The 22,083-nt window shown below is 43.9% G+C and overlaps 4 protein-coding genes across 7 annotated transcripts in view; 1 reads left to right on the forward strand and 3 right to left on the reverse strand.

Moving 5' to 3' along the window:
* Positions 1 to 5,974, reverse strand: part of LOC131262573 (myocyte-specific enhancer factor 2) — a 35,111-nt gene extending 29,137 nt beyond the window's left edge. For all 3 annotated transcript variants that reach the window (XM_058264614.1, XM_058264615.1, XM_058264613.1), the window contains exon 1: positions 4,659 to 5,974. The gene's annotated coding sequence lies outside the window, so the exon portion shown is untranslated. The remainder of the gene's footprint in view (positions 1 to 4,658) is intronic.
* Positions 5,975 to 6,788: 814 nt separating this feature from the next.
* Positions 6,789 to 8,519, forward strand: LOC131267684 (methyltransferase-like protein 25B). The gene is made up of 4 exons (XM_058270616.1): positions 6,789 to 6,941; positions 7,000 to 7,463; positions 7,533 to 8,296; positions 8,365 to 8,519. The coding sequence occupies exons 1-4, from the start codon at positions 6,849 to 6,851 to the stop codon at positions 8,439 to 8,441; spliced, it is 1,398 nt and encodes a 465-aa protein (XP_058126599.1). The 5' UTR covers positions 6,789 to 6,848; the 3' UTR covers positions 8,442 to 8,519.
* LOC131267683 (peptidyl-alpha-hydroxyglycine alpha-amidating lyase 1) lies at positions 8,499 to 10,538 on the reverse strand. Of its 2 annotated transcripts, XM_058270615.1 has the most exons (4): positions 10,083 to 10,538; positions 9,765 to 10,005; positions 8,905 to 9,700; positions 8,499 to 8,856 (listed from the first exon to the last, which is right to left on the reverse strand). In XM_058270615.1, exons 1-4 carry the CDS (start codon positions 10,276 to 10,278, stop codon positions 8,674 to 8,676), a joined length of 1,416 nt encoding a protein of 471 aa, XP_058126598.1. In that variant the 5' UTR covers positions 10,279 to 10,538; the 3' UTR covers positions 8,499 to 8,673. The 2 variants fall into 2 exon arrangements, with proteins under 2 accessions (XP_058126598.1, XP_058126597.1); XM_058270614.1 differs by having other exon boundaries at positions 8,499 to 9,700.
* A 420-nt stretch (positions 10,539 to 10,958) lies between these two features.
* LOC131265652 (protein dopey-1 homolog) lies at positions 10,959 to 22,083 on the reverse strand. Its single transcript, XM_058267938.1, has 9 exons — positions 21,601 to 22,083; positions 13,378 to 20,297; positions 13,158 to 13,305; positions 12,937 to 13,089; positions 12,663 to 12,858; positions 12,255 to 12,266; positions 11,893 to 12,060; positions 11,683 to 11,821; positions 10,959 to 11,615 (listed from the first exon to the last, which is right to left on the reverse strand). Exons 2-9 carry the CDS (start codon positions 20,266 to 20,268, stop codon positions 11,403 to 11,405), a joined length of 7,920 nt encoding a protein of 2,639 aa, XP_058123921.1. The 5' UTR covers positions 20,269 to 20,297; positions 21,601 to 22,083; the 3' UTR covers positions 10,959 to 11,402.

Below are 22,083 nucleotides of genomic sequence, written 5' to 3' on the forward strand. Positions count from 1 at the left end.
GTGAGCGCGAAAGCTATTAATCTGACCGATACAAACGTTAGCATACTTTATCAGACAGGCCGCAGTTCAGTTCCCCGCCAAACAGTATCATCGTCTTGCGTATCAGCGGCTGATTTACTAGTTCTACGCACACATACACAATTTCACCAAAACATCCTGGTGGTGGTATCGTATGTAAAGCCAGAGATAAAGCCGGGTTGCCATTGATTTGCAATACACATAGATCCCCCAGCTCTCGCGAAAAAACTTGATTCCGAATTCATTGCCATCGAAGTTGTTTGATGAACATTTGAACACGTCTCACTCTCACGGTTCATCTCCCTAGGAAAAATGTATATGACGTTCGGCGAAACACGCGTAGCGGGCAATAATGGCGCGCACGCTTTTCGACCCCTTCGCGGGTCGGATTTGCGCTCCACATTTACAACCACACAACCTTACGTGTAGAGAGAGTTTAACACGTCCGGGTTCAGCGAAACGTCGCGACTTACTTAAGCAGCTCCATAGCATAGTGCCTCGCGTGGCCTGGCGAGCGCTCTTTTCAAAATCCCACACTCGGCTCGCGGTGGCGCAGTGAGCGAGAAAAAGCATAAAACAAGATGCTGCGGCCTCACCAACACACTGGACTGGTCGGCAATCGACACAAATAAAAAAAAACCAAATGGCAAGTTTGTTCTTCTTGCCTGCGTTTTGCTGGTGCTGATGTCGATCGAAAGAATTAATGATGTCATAGCTTCGCGCGATCTTGCCCTCTCCCTGCTTGTTTCTTGGTTTCTCCTTTACCCAATCTTTCTCGCTTTTCCCGCACTCTTTAACGGAAGGAATAAGTATTGTCTTTCGCGTCAATACGCGCCAACATCGCGTTTCATGATCGATTAAATAGTTTCTTGAATACAAAATGTTTAATTCTGTTCCCGTGGCTTTTTGACACTCCTATAGGTACAGCCAGACACACACTGATTCACACAGTACACCCCAAGCGCTCCGGTAGATTTGTTTCCCTAATTGTTTGTTTGAGTAGCGGAATTTTATTTTGCTAGTTCATCGACTGTGGACAGTGAAAGTATTTTATCTTACATAACATATAAGAATCTGGAGTGCAGTCAACACTCAATCTTCATATTCATCCTATCTGAAAAATAAAGATCGCTACCGAATAATTCCCTTTCCCTTGGTCACCTAACATTATGTCCTCACGTTCCCGATCGCCCTGGGGGATGTCAAGATCGAAAACTGCTGGCAGGGGGCCAGAGGCTTGTTTCCTCCTCCCTTTGTCCACATGGTAGCAATGCATGAACGAATGTTTGCCACACCAACAGGTCGACGGCGAAGAGCATCGGAACATGCTGCCTCAATTATGTTCATATCATTGGTGCTGCTTGTTTTCCTGACTAAGCATACCGCCGAGGTTGCCAGTTTGTCTCCCATATCATGTGAATATTGACACCCAATCATAACTGTTTACGACATCACTAAGAGCAAATAAAGTGGTTTTACATCCCTTCTTATAAAACGTTTGGTGCTGTAGGAGCTTTTATCCACACTTTAAATTAATTATTTTAAGTAAATCCGAGCTAACCAAGTCAAAATACCACATTTACTAATGCTAGCAAAACCCAACATTTTTCATTCTAGGTAAGCCTCAAACCGGATCGCCAAAAACTACCACTGCGAGGATTCAAAAAATTCGAAAGGACGTGAAAGTAAACCTACGAAAAAGTGGACGGTGGACAGGTTTTTTATTCGCGTACCTACAGACCTACACCTTTACCAAGTGGAGAGGACAGTGGTTACTGATATTGCAGGTTTTCTACCAGTTTCTGCTGTTGGCAGGTATTGCTTGCGTAAATTTGTTTTACTTTTACTTGCATTTAATGTTGCTCGAAAACCCCTTTATTCGTCGTGATCGCTTTTTCTCTTTATTGAGGTCCACTAGTGCTTTGAAAGTTCTTTATCACGTTGGTTTAGGTGATTCATAATAATTCATTGTTCACAACATCGTATTCCCGTTGCAAAAATTGTAGTCTAGTTTGAACGATAGTGAGAGACCCGTATATAAAAAAACCTATTTCGACCATATTCTTCGGAGAGAACTGAGAACTCACAAAGATGTTTCTTTTAACACTGAATACAAAAACCATTTTAAATCAATGTCTGTCTCAAACAACATTGGTTTCTCGAAATTCCAAAACGTTTGATGCATAAACCACATCAACATAACTATGATGGAATGGAAGGAAATCGAAGTCAGCATCGAAGGTAGTAAAATCAAGATATTTACCAATTCAATACGCATCGAATAGCCAGTAGTTTGTCACACGTGCGTTGTCGCCGTTAATATTTTAATTTTCTATTTTCCCAGTTTCTCTCACACCCATTTTATCGACAATGCTAGTGTCTTTAAATCCTTTTCAATCACATGCTTCAACTGCAGCCTCTTATTCAACGATACATTCAAAGCAAGAGAACCTCCGAAAAGCCGGTTTAACAGGCAATCGGACCACAATCGGACCACGGAGGTCAATGTGATGAAGGAACGCCCGGCTTTCAAGGAGTAAGGCTTCAGACCAGTGAATTTGCACTTTCTGCTCCTTGCTCTGCTCCTTGTGCGTCTTTCGTGTTATCCGTAGCACTGACCTGACAAGATTGAATTTTGTTCTATCCTGCCCTATCCATCATCGATCATTAGCCGATGCGGCAATGCAGACGACTTAGTCCAAGTGCTTTTTTCTGCACCACGATACCGCAAATAGGGGCTGAGTTTATTTAATGAGTTTAGCATAGAATGCTTTCGCGGGCCAGTGAAAAAAAAACGAGTAGGGTGAGGTGAAAATACCTGAGCAGTTTCCTCAGTTCTTGCCTCTCCATCGGCCTTAGAAAAATTGACGAGAAAAATTACCGGACGCAACAACGTGCACGAACACGTAGAACAGGTCAGCCTATGCGGGAAACGTACAACAGGCTCGATCAACCTCTTGTGCCACGATCTCCTCCCACCCTGGGCAGGTTGAAGTCGCCACACCACGCTATCCAATTTCCAAGTAGCGTAGAAACCAGTCTGAACCGCGTTCATGTTCCATGTTCAGATTTAAAACTGGTACACGCATGGAGCAACACAATGACGAAGAGCACGACGGACATAAGACGCACTGTTAAACGATGTCGACCATGCCTCACATGCCATTAACACGAGAACGTTCCAATGCGTCAAGAAAAATTAATATCTATTTTATCGAGCACCTTTTAATCGGTAACGCTGTCCTCGAGGGGAAGGAAACTGAACTCTAAATCCTGCTGAAGAACAGCGCCCGAGACTTAAGACCGGCAGGTTATCGGCTTCTCCTATGCCATCTCCGGCGGGTTCGATGAGGACGAAGCGATGGCAACGGTGTATGATGGTTTCGCTCTGAATTGCATCCTTTAAATTATCGATCATGTGTATTAACGCAACTACGTATCATAACGTCAGGAGGGCAAGTGTTATACGATTCATTATTGATTATTATATTTAGGCAATAATATCACTGCAAGAGAAAAACACTATGGTACCTTTCGTATGTACGGATAAAGAAGTATTGTCATTTCAGTTTTATTTCAGTAAACCCTTTATTTTCTACCATATGACAACGTGCTCGTTCGTGAGGAAAAGGCGAATATGTTTGGTAATTCACAGTTATCGTATGGTTTCGCGGCGCCAGGATACAGACAAGGCTCATTCTCTAATACCCCCCCCCCCCCCCCCCCTTCCCTCATCTTCATCCTCCTCCTCCTCCTTCTTCTTGCCTGTTCATCTGCTTTTCTCAACATTTTACTCGCTTTCGTGCTCGTTATTTTTTGTGTATTAGATTTCCGCATGTCTTCTGCATGTTATAGTACATTTTCTATTGGGTGTGCGTTGTTTTCACCCAACTCGTGAGATACACGAGCGAAGCTACCATGTCATGAACCCCCTAGGGAAAAGCGAAATGGTCTTAGCACGGATGGCAGGAGGAACAGCACCACATAGCTACGGCCTTGAAATTTATTCGCCATGGAAACCATCATAGAGGAAGGGATGCCATGAGCATCCCCTCGCCTGCCCGATCGAGGCTAGTGACGTTAGCTCGTGTTTGAACCTCGTTTGGCTTCCTCCTGTAACGGCGTCCAATAGACACGTCTGAGCGTTATTGTGTGTGCGTGGGTTTGAGAACCAAGAAAAGCCGAAGAAGAGCCCCACCAAAGCTTGGCGCAACTATAGCGATTGCCGCGAGATACGCGGAGAAATGCTCATTGCTAGCGCGCAGAGAGCAGATTGTTCTGGATAGCGGCATTTGAGCTGCCCATAAAGCAACTAACCAATATTCTAATAGATCCTCAAGAGCAACAAGCAGAATGAAAGTAGATTGAATTTCAATAGGTTGGTTGTCTACATGCTGTGCGCTTTAGTTTTTTGGCTACATTTACAAACCATATTCGAAGGACCTTCAGAGGAAAAGAAATGCTACGTTATAGGAGTAACACCTACGCAATCAGAAACATTGCAGAAGCACATCGCGCAGGTCGAGAAATAAATTTGTCTTGCAAAACAACCATCAGTTGAATCTTAAAATATCATTCAGCCCAAATTCGTTTGGTAAACAAGAATGAAGGATAACTTTTACAACCTATATTAAACTTACCTTCTGTTTCAATGTGAACAAGTGAATCTTAAAAGGCTTCACCGAAATATTGTAGAACTACTAGGCATACACATTTGAATTTTTCCATTTTGCGATTTATATCAACATCCTTTCCTCTGTCATGCGTTACGCTTCGATTTGCTATATTTATGCACGCACATTGGTCACACGCGGTACTGGGAACAAACTACCAAATTCTTGCATTCCACTTCTGCTACTTGGACTTCTAATGCAGTCTCCCCTGCTCTCTTCCTTACGCTTCCAGTCGTCTGTAAACACACTTCTTCGACTCTCGTTGAATTATCTGTAATCTGTTCTGTTTCGTATTATTCTTCCTTTCGCTTTTAAGCTTCGTATAGTCGCTATCAATTATCACTCGCTGTTTCCTTCCCCACTTGATAGCAAGTTTTCTCTAGCAGATTGTTACGTACCGTGTTTTTTAATGCCGCAAGCCACTGACCCTTTCAAGTAGATTATGTTTTGGTACGGTTTTTGCAAGAGCGTCTTATTGAGTAAGCTTCCACCAATCATATGGTTGGTATGATTGCTATGCCGTTTAAAGCCATCTACGTACCACCACCGGTGACCGTGATTAGCACAAAAGCACTTCACAAGAACCTTTTCAAAATAAACAAATTCCTCTGCTCGTCGTAGCTGTAGTATTTTTATTCTCCCTCCTTATTATTTGTTGTTATATCACTGTCAAGTGGATCTTCTGGACATTGTTGGCGTATCTCTCGCGACGAAACCTGAACTTTTTGCTAACGCGACGATATTCAACATTTTGATACCAAATTACTATTTTGCACAACTTCTACATACAAGCACTTGCATGATTCAACCCTGTTGCACAGTGCCACTATATCAGCTGATATTTTCACTACCTCCTACATAAACGGTCTGATCCTATGCTCCACTTACACTCCACGCAAATTTTATTACGGTTCAAGTCTACGATATTCACTAATGGCACATTAGAATTTGGCCACGTGCTATACACACTCGACCATGATTTTTAGGGTGTTTCACCACAGTCATGTACACCAGTTTTTCAGGAAGTGATTCTTACTTTGCACTGCAAATAAAAAGAACTGCAACTGCTAGTCACCAGGGAACTACAATCGAATGGGGAAGGCTCTTGATTGCAAGTCACAAGAAAACGAACCTCCTATGCGTTTTCCCCTTCAGATACGAACGAGACAGATCTCTCAGGATCAACCGCTTCATGCAAACAAACGATTTTTCTTCAAAACAAGGATTTCCACCGTCGTAAGTCGAATGACGACAGAGTGAATTTTCTGTCCACTTGTCGCTGGCACCTCGTGCACGAGAGACGAACGAGATCTCGAATCTGTCTGTCGTATCAGTGTTCTTCAAACAACGAAGGTATCGGTATTCCGTTGTCGAGGCGATTGTCAAAGTGTGACAACTCCAAGCAAGGTTGTTTGTGTAGCTATGCTTCTCCAGGTTGGTTAGTGTAGTACATTTTGGCAGAAAGGCCTAACTCCGCCATGGCCAAACACAATCCTTAATAGATACGCTAATTTATCTAGACTTTCTAGCATAGATACCATCTTCTTAAATCTTATTCCACGGATATTCGAATTTATACAAGAGTATGTACACAACATTGGACATTAGACATTTGGCAGAAAGCCGAAGGAATGCTAACCTTCACCTGTTCAACCAAAGTTACCTACATTAACGTTCAACCAGTCTACCCGGGTAGGCCATACATTTTGTATGGAAGATTCTATTTTCCTGCACTTCAGAGCAAATATCTTTTTATTGAGAACCATCTGTAATTCGTTTATTTTACACAGAATTGGAATTTTCTGTATTTCAATATGTATATCTTTGGTCTTTGCTCATAATTAACGAGTATCACCTCTTGTATCGTCGTACAAGAGGTGTAGCTACGACCGAAAAACCTCATTCACTCTTTTATCATTTGATGAAAATGCTATGTTTGGCACTTCTGCTCAATAAGGTCAAGATAAAGATACTTCAAAATACGATACGACCTCCTAGAACATGGTTCCTGAAGGAACCGTGGCCTCATAAATTGACGTGGCTATTGGAACTTTGTGAAGGTGAACTCTTGAGCTGGACAAAGCTGAAAAGATAGATTTGTGAAAGAATGACACTTTGCTAAAAACTAAACATTCCAAACAACATCATTATTTTACTATGGAAATAACGCCAGAAGAATTGAAAAAGAAAATTACTCTAGCTTTACAAATAATCGACAGTTACAAGTGGCTCATAGATGCATACATTGTGGTAAGGAATGTCAATTGATATGTAAGTTGTTCCGTTTTAAAAGTTACAGTTTTTTCAGGACTTCTATCACCATAACCACTGGAAAAATCTTCCTGCAAGTTGGATTTCATGTTTCCAGGATATTCCGATTAGACATTTATCAGAACTGCTATCTTTCGACGCAAAAGGCACTACGATGGCGGTATGGCCTCTGTCGATAATTGCTTTGAGGTCGCTATTTAATCGGTTGGCGCATACGAGGATAAAATCAGAGTGCACAACGCGTGAAAATACACTGGAAAAATCACAGATTAAAACTGTCTACCGGCAACGAGCTGCATTGTTTCAGAAGTCGGTAAAGCTGAAAAAACGTCATGAAATTGAACAATTCGCTGTCAACTGTTTCAACGAGATACCTGCTTATCACAAGACAATTGTTGATATTGGCTCTGGACAAGGAAATCTAGCCAGAACCCTTGCCTATGGATTTGGGTTTCAAGTTTGCTGTATTGAACAGAGTAGCACTTTTGTAGAAACAGCAAGGTGGGTTTATTAGATCAAAGTGTTGAGTAATACGCAACATAATGTATTGTTTTGGCTATTGGTTTTTAGACAGAAGGATTTCGAGCTCTGGCATCGTCTGGTTAAATACGATCCAAACTTGGAAGCAACAATCGTACATCCAGTGCATTTGCACAGAAAAGTAAATCTGACCAAGATTGATTGCGTTGAGTTTGTGCAAACTATAAAACACGCGCTTAATATTGAAAAATCTGATGCAACCAACTTTGGCTTCGGTTTGGTCGGTCTTCATCCTTGTGGTGATTTAGCTCCATCCTTATTACGCCTATTTCTGGCCTGCCACGAGTGTCGCTTCATTAAGCTCGTGTGTTGCTGCTATATGAAGCTTACCACCTGTAATACCGCAGCAAACAATTCGCACAACGAGTATGGATTTCCTTTAAGCGAGTTTTGTCGTCAATCGCACGTATCATTAACCTACGAAGCCAGAGAAATAGCCTGCCATGCCATCGAACAGTATCGCGAAAAGTTACTCGCTAATTATGGTGAGCTTAAGATTCATGCTTACCGGGCCACAATTGAAACGATAATCGTTCGCTTGCATCCGCAACATAGGCACGCCGGGCTGAAAGGAGGAATTAAAGCGGATGAAAGCACCTTTCCTGAATACTGTCAACGAGCAGTCGCTGATCTTGGAGTAGTAATACCCAACGAAGAAGTGCATTCCGAAGAAACACAAAAGTGCCTTAATCGATGGGAGCAGGTAGTGAAGTTCTATACATTACGATTGATGTTTGCTCCTCTTGTAGAGACAGTCATTCTGTACGATAGATTACTGTTTTTACTTGAAAAAGGTACAAAAATTCGTTTAAGTCTGAAATCGCATCCATCAACCCATAATCTTCTCTCATTTCATTCGTAGGTACTCGCGCCCGAGTTGACGTTCTCTTTGACCCGTGTCTTTCTCCAAGAAATCATGCGATTACTGCTTTTAAATAATTACGTGTCCCCGCAATATATATTTTTTGTTGTCATATTCTTTATTAAGTTTAAATAAACATCAACTACTAAAATTAAATGACATAAATTGAATTTTGGAAAAGAACGGAAACATTTGCTGAATCTTAAGACACAGGATTTAAGCTAACAAGCCAAATGCTATAATGGTTTGTTTAGATCACAGTTCGCGCAGTTGCTACTGTAACAATAATTAAGATTTGCGATCCTCTTGCTAGGCTTCACCCATATTTCGCAATGGTAGTTCGTCCATACGTGGAATACTATTTCCAGGGCGAAAGCAAATAACGCGGGCCATTAGTATCACCAACAAACTGGTTACCAGAAGAGTGCTTACAATGGAAAAGATTCCAATCGAACTAGCGGTTAAAACCCTATTGCCCGTACCAAACATAGGCTGATTATATGGGTTTGAATCGAAATGTGCTTTATCGTTTACATTTACAAGCGCCTCCGTACTGAAGGTCTCTTGTAGCAACAAAGCATTACTTACTTTAACAATTCTTCGAAATTTGTGCACCATTTGGGGATTCAGTTCAGCTACGTATACTTCCGCCCCGTCACGAGTTACGGCAAGCTCGTGAGGGTTTGCAAATGCATGCAGTAAGTTGTTTGGTTGAAAGCTACCCACAACTCTTCCGGTCTGCATTTCGAGTATGAACCCTTGTACTGGTTTCACATCAATCGTGAACTGGGGTCCATTAATGATGTATAGCAGTCCACCATTCGTTGCAACATATTTCACGCTAAATAAACGGCCCCCGATATCGGGACTGGAGTACTGGGAATGATATGTTCCATTAGCAGTGTGAAAGCATTGCACCCGACCCTGTTCGCGATCAGCCACGCACAATAGTCCACGATCCGGGACTAGCGTGAGAGCGTGCGGAATCGCAAAAAAACTCTCCGGAACCGGTCCCTGGGGAAGCTCAAACGTACGCGTCAGTATAAAGGAATTACGACCCCACATCAGCAGTGGTTGTCCGTCTGGAGAATACTTTATGATACGCCCATTACAATAACCATCCGCGACAAAAAAGTCCCCGTTCTTCAGTACTGCCACGGAAGTGGGCTTACAGAAATGTTCCATGTCATGACCGGGCTCAAATCGTTGTCCCAGCACTAGCACAGGCTCTGATAACGAATGTTTTAAGTCAAATTTAAACACCTGATGAAGGGCAACATCCGTTAGCCAATAATTGTCCTCGTGGTCGATCGCTAGTCCATGAGGCATGTAGAATCTGAAAACCCAAAAGAAAATGTTCTTTAAAGCAACAAATAGCGTAAATAGAAGACAGAACTTACAGATTTTCACCCCATTCACGAATTATTTGGCCAGTAACGCTACTAAACGTTAGCACTGTATGCTGCGCTATGGGACCCTCTGTTGCGTTCTGAAAGCGATTTTCCGTATCGAACGATCCAAGCGACCATACGTGCGATGCTCGATGAAAGATCACGACGTTTCCGGTGCAATCAAAATCCACAGCCGAAACAGATCCCAGTTTTCGATCAACAATCGGCCAACTAGACACGTAGGCATACTCTGAATACGGATACACGACAACGAACATGCATAGTGACAAGAACCTTCCAACATGTACGTTTTTTCTTTGTGCTTACCGTGGTGATCGAACCGTGAATTGGAAGCAGTTCCGTTATTACTGGCGCTACTGGCTGCATCACGAGAAATGTTGTCCGCCCGAGCATCGATGGCATGAATAAAGCATACCAAAGAGACGCACAACAATAACTTCAGGAACGTTTTAGCAAACTTGAACCTCCGTTCCGAGATCATTTTTTTATCTAAGGAGACCATTACCGTCGGTTAGTCGGCAGTAACGTTCTTATCAGTGCAAAAATAACAAAACACCTTCGCACAGTGATGACTCGATACTCATTTTAAAGGCCGATCTATTGCGGATCCAGAAAAACGTCATATTTTCTCCGTACCACACTACATCACCGATGATCAGCAAGGTTTCCTAAGACACAATCGCAAAATCATTAAGATCTGAAATACATTTTGTACGTTTGCTTGTTTATTCAACTGTAGAGTTTACTGCGCTGCTAAGCAAAGCTTCCACAGTTCTTGTCAAACTGGCTAGTCTAGCGGCAGTACGTGCAAGTAAGACACCTGTCAATCAGGGCAAGCATACAGGTATTGGAACCGGAATCGAATAGAAGAGCCGTGCCAAAGCCGGTTGAAAGTCTTTATGGTGTAAACTCTGGTTCAATAAGAAGAAGAAGTTATATGTAGTTTTTTTTGTAAAAAAATCTTTCAGTTTTATTTTTTATTCTGTTTTCTTAAACACATCTTTTTAAGTTAAGATAACATTCTTCATTTCTTTGCATTCCGAAATGTAGGCAAAAATTGTCCGACGACTTTTGAGCTTACTGTTACATCACACTGTCATTTCCTTATGTTGCACTTTTGTCCATCCAATCATTACATATTAGCAGTATACTTTTTAATAAATTTACACATCGAGAAGTGAAATATAATACGGTCTTACTATTCATAAATCACATAATTACACAAGACATATTGATATACGCACGCTGGCGATCTGATCGTCGATTTTGAATTAACTGGACTCGGTCGTTAGAAAAAAAATAAAACTTAACTTACATAAACGACAAATCGATCTGCTTTCGGTCACCCAGCGACACATTGGTGACAGGCCTGGCACCAGGATGCGGATGCAGAGAACGGAATTGACTATTCAAATGTTTGTTACTTTAACGAAACGAATAACAAAGCACGAAACAAACATTCACAAACTACACCGACATCGGTCTGTAATGGAAATACTGAATAAAATCACTAGATGTTAGCCGTAGTATTAATGGGCGTAAATATGATTCGTGCTGTGCGCCTTCCGTTGGTTACAACTATTTATCCGGTAACTTGGTAAATACAGATACGATACTTGTATCTCTTCATTTCGGGGAAGGAATTTTCTCCAAGAAATCGAGCGCCAGGACATATTCAACCTCTTCCAGGCATTGCTTGGTGTCCTTCTCAGTGTCGCTGTACGAAATATGCGATGGCCAACGCATTGAAAGTGTTGAGAAGAAACCGTACAGGTCTTGCAGCGTATTTATCGACTGGCAGGTCAGCATTATGTGATTCCCTTTCGTTGTTTGCGTTTTCTGCAAAAGTTTAAATTTAAGTAAAATATTATATGTTTAAAAGAATTCAATTTCACTGCACATTTACCGGTGAATGCGATGTGTATCGTAGATCCATCAGGTGAGATATTCTTGAAACGTGAGGAACAAACGACACCTTTTTTTCATCATACCCTCCGGCTTTATGGAAATTTTCATTTTGACTGCTAACGAATGCCCAACGATACCTTCAGGACGAGGATAGGATAGTATACATTAATACTCTTTGAAGTTTTTCACAAATAGGATAATTACTTACATTTGAAAGTGAGGCAAGATTGTGGCAGGCAAAACACAACCTAGCTCCAGTAGTTTGGCAGTCTCCAATTGCACCATGCGCCAGTGAGGGTGTCCATAGGAGTACAATCCATTGCTCGTATTCGTTACCCAAGCAGTATCAAGGCCAGACAGCATGCGGATATGTTGACTAGATATGTAGCCAAAGCAAATGAAACAATAACAAAAAGAAATGTTTAATATTTGATTTTACACCTCTGAATTTCCTAGTAAAGCTTCTAAAGTGTCGATTAATTCAGCCTTAAAACTTTCCTTCATTTTGGCCGCAGTTAGATCCATTAACAGTAACTTTTTCATATTACCTCACACAAAAAAGCTTCTTACCTTGATTGAGATCTGTATTTTGGTACGTTTGAATTCGGTTTCGGTATTCAAATGGCGACACACAAACAACCAATGAAGCAATAACAGTGATTGTGGTGTGTGGGACAGTAGAAAAAGACAAAAAGAAGTTTATTATACTTTATCTGCAATTGATGAAAATAAACATGTAAATCCAACACCATCTAGGGTGGTTACACTGTCGATACAAAAAGGACAGACTAACCAAACTAACCCGACAGAAGTGATAGGAGAATAAGGAAACTACGAAACAAGGCATGTGGAAGTTATTAGCATAAACTATGCAATAAGTCAATGATATACAAATTAAACTAAAAAAGAGACAGTGGGTGAAATTAAAGTAGGAAGGCAAAGAACAGTTCATTTACTATTGCAAACGGACAGCCTTACCTGAATTCCTCTGTGTCAGTCATTAGCTCCTGTTCAATAGATAGGAACACTTGCACCATCTCGGCGATAATGATTGGCCATAAGCTAGTAACATGATCAGCTGACATACGCAGCAGCAACACACGGAAGCAGAGAAAGACAGCTGATTGAATCAATGGAACCACTTGTGGCAATCGCAAACTGTTTGCTAGTTGTTCTGGGAATGAAACGGCGAAGTATAACAACTATTTTATAAAAGTATTATCCAGTTTTTGATAGAAATGTGTATTATTACCTTGAATCTCGGGCATGTATTTATGATACTGATCAACTTCACTACAGAATATAACAAACGCAAGACGCTTTAACAACAACGCTCGCTGTTCGTACTCTTGTTCTTTGGACGTAAATATATTCAACGTGCCAGTCTGGGCTAATGGTAATCGGTCTGAAAAAGGGGGTAGAGTAGATAAAATAATAGCGTAATGCCTAAACCTTCGTTCGATTTTCACTCACTCATAAGATCTCTAAAGGTAGTATTATCACAGGTCATCAAACTATCGAGGATAGTTTTCCAGTACGGCAAGCAGCGGCTGTCCATCTGGAAGAACGACGAATCTAGCAAAAGGTCGAGAGCATCCTTCCGCCATGCTTTTCGCATGTACTGAAAAGATAAATCAATGCAGTATCTGCTGTTAGCTTAGGCTGTTAGAAATCTGGCGTTTGTAAGTTTTACCTGGTATGTGCTCAGGCTGGCAAGCAAATTCGAGCAAGCATGGAAGGTCGGAATATTTTTAACAGTGTGTGTCTTGAGGTAAGGCACAATGTTGTACATAACGCCCGTGACGATCGTCGTCACTTTGTCTTTCTCCTGTGAGCTAAATGCTACATCGAGCAGTGACGCGAGAATTGCCGCGAGGATCGATTGCGCTTGTATAGAGTAGTGTTGGTTGGAAGGTAGCAGCAACCCATCCTTTCCGGTACTTTCCAGCGAACCAAACTCTTCCTTTACCGAGAGATTGCGCCTCAGCCATGTTGTCTGCTCCAGGCAAGATCCGGCAACATTCGAGACTGCTTCTACTAGTCGCGAAGTGACATCATGCAAATCACGAAGATCTTTCTTATCCGAGAACGGCATGCTAGGACATCGCTGGACGAATTCATTCAAGATAGAAAGCGCCACAAATTGAGCCGTTATTTGCAGTGTCAAACAATCCTTCAATAAGGCGTACAGTGAGCTCCAGCAGTCTGTGTATTGCGCGGGCGAAACACCCGATATCAGGAAGAAGTACAGCAGCTCTAGAGCGCTCACCTCCAGGTTCAATCCGACTGGCGGTTGATAGATCGGGGGCGGATTCTTGATTACTTGGTGCATTGTTTGAATGAATGAATCGACCGACATGATGCGTATTCCGGTAATTAGCTTAACTAGCAACAGCTGATTTTCTCCCGCCTGTGGCAATGCTTTCACCATTATGTCAAAGAAATCGACGTCCGACGTTTCGCTTCCTATACTGCCACCATTCGCCACGGATTCGGAACCTCCTCCCACCGCAACGCTGTTGCTACGCTCATGCCAAGCGACCGATATCGCAGTCAGAAAGTTTGTTCCATAGTGCATCGAAATTGGGCTTAAAAATTCCAACAACTGATGCTTCACGCGGCGAAAATCGCTTATGCTTGTCTCCCAGAGGGTAGCTATCGTTATGATGATTCTCGGCAGGTGACTTAGTATCGCCGTCTTAGCCACCTCCTGGTGATTTTTTTTCACCTGCTGATTAATGCCCCCACTAAGGAGCGACGAGGAGTACGATAGGAACACGTTCACTATGTTGTTGATGATCTGGCCAGATTGGTTCGCCGTTGAAGAAAGCAACGACCCATTACTTGCTGCGGATGGATTGAAGATGCTCGCAAGAGAAATTTGCTGCGAACTATCGAGAAGACAGTAGTGTGCCAGCACCGTCGTCGCTTCGAGCTGGGAGACTATGTAATCAACCGATTGGACAAGGATTCGCTCCCTTTTCGTCACACGATCCAAGTTACTGCACAGTTGATGGATGACACTGATGACTATTTTCGTCAAATTGGCCGGGGGCAAACAAGTAAGGCACGCGGTCATCATGTCCGTCCAATTTTTATGTACATGCTGCAAACGATCGCACTCCAATGCTGCTAGGATCGTCGATAGAAACATCGGTTGCTGTGCTAGGAGCTGGTTAGGAATGTATCGGTACGTTCGCTTTGTTTCAGGCGCAACCCTTGTGGGAGAACTGTTCGAAGACGCGGAGGTCGCTGCCAGTCCACCACTTTTCCCATTCCCTTCACTCCCACCTTCTGAGCGCTGAAGCGTAATTTCGTGCTCCAACTTCAACACAGCCAGCAGCAACCGCAACAGTTCTATCTGATACGCCTCAGCATTTTGACGAGTGCTTTCTGGATCACTGTATCGCAGAACCTCGTCCGCTGGACACGTGTAACCGCCTGGGCTAGTAAAATAGTTCACCGACGAAGCCAAACAGTAGAGTACAATTTTCTGCACCTTGCATTTTTCCATGAGATCCGCCACGTAGTTCGCAAGGTTCTTTCCAACGTCTTTCACCACCGCAAGTAGTTCACCGAAAAGAGTAGTCATAAGCTCGATGCATTCCAGCTGAATCTTCGCGTTTGTGTTGAAATCGTCCCGTGAAGGCTGGCGTCCTTTGCTATCCTTACCTTGATCCGTCTGATAGCTTCGCGTATAGTATAAAAGCACAGTGAGGATCACTTCCAGATACATACTTCCTCTGTACAAATTATGATGCTCGGAATCGTCCCGTGCCTCCGTGAAACCTTTGCCGAAGATATTACGTCGGTGTCGTAACAGAAGTGACTTTATTTGACCACTAGAAACAGAAGTCGTTACCGACAAGCACAGGAAAAACCGAGCATCATTCGTGAGAATGTTCCGCAGTGTTTCGATGGTGTATAGGATCTGCTTTGTGTTAAACACTGACTCGTATACGAGAAAGTGCGTATGAAATGGATACAATTTGCTACCATTGCGCCAGCTGTTGATGCGCGTGAATGTGACTTTCGGGACCGGTTTGTCTTCCTCGCCATGATCATCTCCGACGGACGTTTTACGTTCCTCCGCAGCCGTGTTCATAGTAGTAGTTGTCATTGTGATACTACCATCTTCGTTCGTTATCTCATCAGACGTTAATGTTCCGTTCAGGGATGGTCCATTGGTTAACGTGTACGAAGAACCCGACAGCAGCGAATCGTCACCGACTCCCGAGCCCGAAATGTTGCCCGATGAAATAAGATATGTTTTGCGATTTCGGAATCGATCGCTGGACTTGCTGATAAAATCTACTATCGGTCCCTCTTCCACGAATCGTTTGATCTGTTCACTGTCGGTATAACCTTCCGATCCGCGCAGCACACGACTGATCCTTTGTTTTCCGCGCCCAAGAAGTCCATTGCGTGGATCAGTTTCACTGTCGTTCGTATCGTCCAGATCGGAAGTGGATCGATGGAATTCCTTTTTGAAGTGGTAGCCGCCACTACTGCAAGTAGCAGCTAATGAACTGGGCTCTGAAATGCCACTGTCGGCATCAATTACGGTCCCGGCAAGCAGTCCCATTGAGTTCGAACGGTTACGCATCCCTTTAGCGGTCGCTAGCTGCTCTGATTCGAGAGGATTGATGATAACGGAAATTTTCCCATACTGGCCTGCATCGTCACCAGTTCCGGATGTCAAACAAGTTGAATGCACTTTCTTCACGACGGACTCGTTCGTGACATAATTTGATACGATCAGCTGGCCACCATTGCCAGGCGTGCCGGCGCGTCCAATATCACCACCCTTCGAGCTGCTACCACCACTTCCACCACCACCAATTGAGACACCAAAAATCTTTTTTTGAATCGATCGAATGGGACTTCGCTTTTTAGTCAGACCAGCAGCCGGATCCATATGATATCGTATTTGACCATCCTCGGAGCTGACGGCGAAACAGGCTTGATTCAATTGTGCATCAGCATCCACAAGCAGTTCCCTTTCCCATTCTCCGCTAACCGATCCATCCTCTTGTCCTCCATCCAATGTACCTGCTCCTAAGCCTCGAAGACGTTTGGGACAAAAAATACTCATTCGTTTGGTGCTTTCATTAAGTAGTGTTTTCAACAACAACTTTAAAATACGACCTATATCGCCACGCACCAGAGCTTCTCGCAGCCAATTGGCTGTTTTCACTTGGATTGATACATTTCGGGGCAGGGTTAACGAATCGAGCACCAGAAATAGCAGCTTCTCAAACTCATTCCCATGGTATGTATCACGGCCGAGCTTCCATAGGAGTTGAAATTTGCGAAACCCATCCGAATCGATCTTTAGCTCAGACTTTGCCAGCACGGGTATCTGCCACAAAGCGTGAAGTGCTGACGAATCCTTTCGCCGAACGGTGCGTTCAACCAAGCCGCGGTAATATCCTTCTGCACATTCACCATCTGTCTGTGGAACGAGTATTCGATCGATAATAACGTTCTCTGTGAAGCGGCTGTCAAGGCAGTTGTGTATACGATACAGGAGCAGGGTAATGTTTCGTGCCTCTACGCGCGAAGCGTCCAGATAGTCCCACAACATTGTAGTTAGTACCTGAAACACCTTAGTCCGTCGTTCAAGATAGTTCACGTGAGACAGCTTTAGTAGAGGCATCATTAAAACAATCGTTTTTCCACTGCACGTTTCTTTGGATGATTTTTTCCCATTTGTCCGCAATAAGCCTATCATGTCGATCAGTGTCTGGGCGGCAGAAAGTTGCGTGTCGAGGTCGCTGACAAAAATCGCCAAAAGAGAAAGTGCTTTCAACCATCCAGGAACATCATCAATTCGCTCCGTGACTCCAGTTTCGTTGCGATAGCTCGGGAAAGAGGACATTTCCGTGAGAACATTACAGGCAAGCTTCAGTGCGTTCCTTAGCGATTCTCCAATGGGGGCGCGGGCAACTCTGGCTAACATTTCATTCCCACGTACCAGTTGCGTTATCTCAAACTGTTGCCTTCCTCCTGCAAGAACGTCTCGACTCCGTTCTTCCATCGATGGCGGTACTGAGGATCGTCCATCGACCGATTGTATCAACATAGCAGTCAGTTTGGCGCGGGAAGATTGATGATTTAACGATAGTATTCCGAAAATTTCCTCCAGCTCCGGTGCCAGAGCATTTATTACCACCAAATCCTGATCGTACGATGGACCGCCATTTGTCGAGTGATCGGAGTTGTCGATAAAGAGGTTCTCCTGTAGGCTTACTTGCTCCGAAGACAAGTGTTCTGGCTGAACCAGCAGTTTTCGACACACATACAACTCAAAGAACGCCACATACTGTCTAATACATCGATCCAGTATGGGGCAGTCGGGTAGCTGGGCGATAGCAACTCCACCGCTTTTGACCGAAGCACACTCCTCGGATGAATGCACCTGGATTACAATGCCTCCAGCACTAGCAACTCCTGTCCCTTCCATAGCATTGCTATTGCTGCTTCCACTGCGGCTACTGTTGACGCTACTGTTGTAACTGCTACTGTTACTGCAGCTAGTGGTGCTGCTGGCGCTACTGTTGCTACTACAACTGAAACGCTTGCGATCGTTGGCCGCTTCACCGTCCTTTTCGGTAAGTTCACTGAAGTCTACTGCTTCTGGTTCATGTTTTAGGTCGGGGGTCGAGCTTGCCCCGCAAATTTTCTGCTCCGACCGGTTGATCTTCGCTTTGCTTGACTTTAGCGATCCCTCACGACTAGTGCTTAGCTCACTAAGCTTACTGTAGGATTTCGATTTTTTGTTCTTTTTACTATACTTCCCACTACTTCCGCTACCGCCACTTCCCTTCTTATGGAGCCCTTGGCTTGAACTTGATCGCTGAAATGAACCATTGGGCACCGTCACCTGCAGCGAGCTTTCGTGTATCTTTGAATCACTGCTGCTCTTCTCGAGACTAGCAGCGGCCTCCTTCGCCGCAGCCACCTGCTGTTCTTCTCCCTTGCGCGTGGACTCACTCACGCTTCTACTACACATTGAAAGGTCAAACACTTTTTCCGACATAATCATCGGTTGGATTTTCGAGACGATCTTCACGCACAGGCGCAGCGACGAAGCCACCTCAACTGAGTACATGTTACTGTCGTATATCGTGAGCATTGATATAAGAGACAGCAAAAATTTTGGCAAATGTACGCGTGTCGTCTCGTTATACATCTCTAGTGAGAGGGTTTCCAGCAGGAACTCTGTAAGATGGCATACTTCTACGGTGCCGGGCGGACCTGAATCGATCTGTATAAGGTCAGCATCTGTGGAGTGTTGACGTTCGGTGCGAGTAGCCGCCTCCCGGTACAGGCGAGACATATAATTCCATATATAGGACGGGTCGAATGTAGAAAACAGCAAATTGGCTGACTTTTGCACCTCCAGGTTGCCATTGCACAACGAAATTGCACGAATGATGTCGCAGAGCACATCGTCCAGAATGCGCAGCCCAATTTCGGCCTTGTCGAGTAGTGAAATCAGTATCCGATACGGACTGAGGTCGAACGGTTGTTGGGTTATGCTTTCTTTCAGCACCATCTTGAAGGCAGCAATTAGACGGCGCTTTGCGTGTCGCTCAAAATATGTATTAGGATCGTACAGCTCTGTATCCTTCGAGTTTCCGCCCCGGTGCAGATGCTTGCCCATGCTTGTGTCGGAACCAAGAAGCCAAGAGTACAATCGTCGATTAAGCGACATATCCCGGCGCAGGATCGTGTTGAGAGCCATTTTGACCAGTTTCGTCGTATATCTCTCCGACAGCAGTGAATCGTGCATCGGAAATGCCAGTAGAAGAAACTCGAGGGTGTTTCTCTGCACGAGAATGATAGCATCACTGAGGCAGCTACATAGACCGTTTACCATCAGTTCCTCACTGTTTCCGGTCAGCTCTCGCTGTACCGCACAGGGAAGCTTCTTATCGTACCGTTCGAGAACGTACGTGATTGCGGGCAGCCGCACAGATGCATTCGTCACTATGCACTCCCATAGGCAGGTATAGAAACATTCAAGCTGAACCGCGATGCACACTTTGTCGAGCAACTGATTTGTACGCTCGAAATGATCCTGGCCGGCTTCCAAGCCCGGAAAAACACCGCTCAGGAACCCGCTCAGTGCCGGCCGTAGCTTTTCGCCTAACGGTACAAAGTATTTCTCATAGATGGACAGTAGGGCAGGTCGCACGTTCATTGCCGAGTAGCCTAGCAAAGGAAAGAGACCAGCGCTGTAGATGAACAGTTCTGACGCGAGTCGCTCAACGCCAATGTTACTGAAAATCACATCATACGACTCTAGCGCTTTCAGATGCACACCCGATGGGAGGGCTGGGTGCATGCATTGTGCCAAACGCTTCGAAATCTTTATCCGACGCGGTATGATCTGATACTGTGCGTTCGAAGATATCACTTTGTTCAATTTGCCAAGTGCAGAGATGAGGTCTGCCCATTCGCTAGAGTATTCAAAATTTTTCAGTGCCTTATCGATGTTGGAAATGTACACCCGATACTTGGGCTGCTTCATCAAGTCGTACTCCTCCATCAAACCCGACCCTGTTGTCGTATCCATGATGTCGTTCCGAGTTCCGTTGAATATCACTAAAACAGAAAAAAACATGAAATTTTGTTAAATAAAAATGCAAGAAGCAAGTGGATCAAACACATTTGTTTGTCCTATTATGCATGACGACGTTAACGTGATACATTATTCTGACGGAAACTATTATGCGTCCTATCCAACACTGTATTTGATGCTTCTACCGTAACGATATTTGGTAACGATGCCGGTCGCAGAAAACGTACACAATTTGATCAAGCGAAAAAGACACACACAGTATGGTATGAATAATATTATGGAAGCAAGCAACACTCAATAAGAATGATAAGTGTTGTGCGTTAACCGACTGCGTATCGCTCAAACTGGTTCTTTTCTACGATAGATGATACGAAAACGACGACTATCAGGAGGAGGACGAGAACGACGGCGGTAGGTAAATATCCTCATCGCGAACAAATCGATGTTGATAAGAAAATGGCGAATACAGCTGAACGTAACTTCGTGGTGAATGCTCGATTTTGCTCTTCAAGGTTGTGCCTCTATAGTGGCTTGCTTAAAAGAACCCGATAGTTGTTGTTTGCTGCAGGTTTTGACCTACCGAGTCTCTTGGCCCGAATGGAAATATGGCGTTTCATCAGGTTGTTTTTGTTAAACGCAAAGAAGTAGACTCACGAAAAACAATTCCAACACGACACCACGGGAGATGCAGTTATAAGCATCACGTTGGTTTGGTTGTCGGTTCGTTACTAAATGATTTGCCCCTCTATTGCACCGGATTTCTTCCTGTCACAGGGTCGCGCGCGAGTCATATCAAATAGAAAGGTGATTAACACGCTCATTGTGTTTGATGGTTGAGGCGATTTCTGTGTGATTCACTCCAGCAAACTCGCACAACGATAGAGCTGATTGGGAACTTCGTTTTTAAAGTGCGGAACGACAGGGTATGCACTGGGGGTGTAGAACACATACCGATAGTGTCTGAACCCGAACGGAACAAAAACGGAACCATGGGCAGCGCGATGTGGGATTGGCATTTGGCGAGGGTAAATTAGAGCAAACAGTAAACCATAGTGTACAGTTATACAGTACTCCCCTTTCCACCTTGTTACGCCTTTCCTCTAAAGCAATTTTATCTTGAGTGTACGACTGGCACTATGGCGACCACCCACCTTCTGCCCAATCGGATTACATGCACATCGCTGCTGCTGCTGTAACTTACTTCCCGGAGTCAACCCGTGCGACGCATCGTGTGGTTACGGCCTGTACTGTACCTGTTGGCCTCCCTATACAGCAACGTTGGGGATCTTTCCAACTTCATTAAAATGTAAACTTCGCTATACTTACGTGTCGCTACACACTGGATAAACCACAGCCGCTCTCATGCGTTACGCCGTCGTTCCCTTTGACGTGTTTGCAAAACACTGCGTTTCACGTCACTTTTGTTCGACCTAAGTTTTCGCACTTGATCTACTTTTTCTTTGTGTGGTCTACTTTTACGCGAAAGTGCCCAAACTGCAACAATTCTGTTTGTTTGGACATCCCAATTCGAATGAAATCATTACACATGGAGAGGTAGCCACATCGAAACAATACACCAACAATTATTACACACTGGGACCTTTTTCAACTGCTACAGCTAGATTTGCGTGCCACACAAATTGCGAAGATGCGAAGTGTGGTAAAAATCGATGAAATTGCTGCTGCTCCTGCTGACGACAAATCAAGACTGTTCTCGGTAGCTCCAGATAAACAAGCACTTGACAGTTCGTTTCCACACTGATGACCGACTCGCTTGCTTCGCCCAGCGAATGGTCTTATTTTGTTTAA

Source organism: Anopheles coustani, chromosome 2 (assembly GCF_943734705.1).
Source record: "Anopheles coustani chromosome 2, idAnoCousDA_361_x.2, whole genome shotgun sequence".
Lineage (NCBI taxonomy): Eukaryota > Metazoa > Arthropoda > Insecta > Diptera > Culicidae > Anopheles > Anopheles coustani.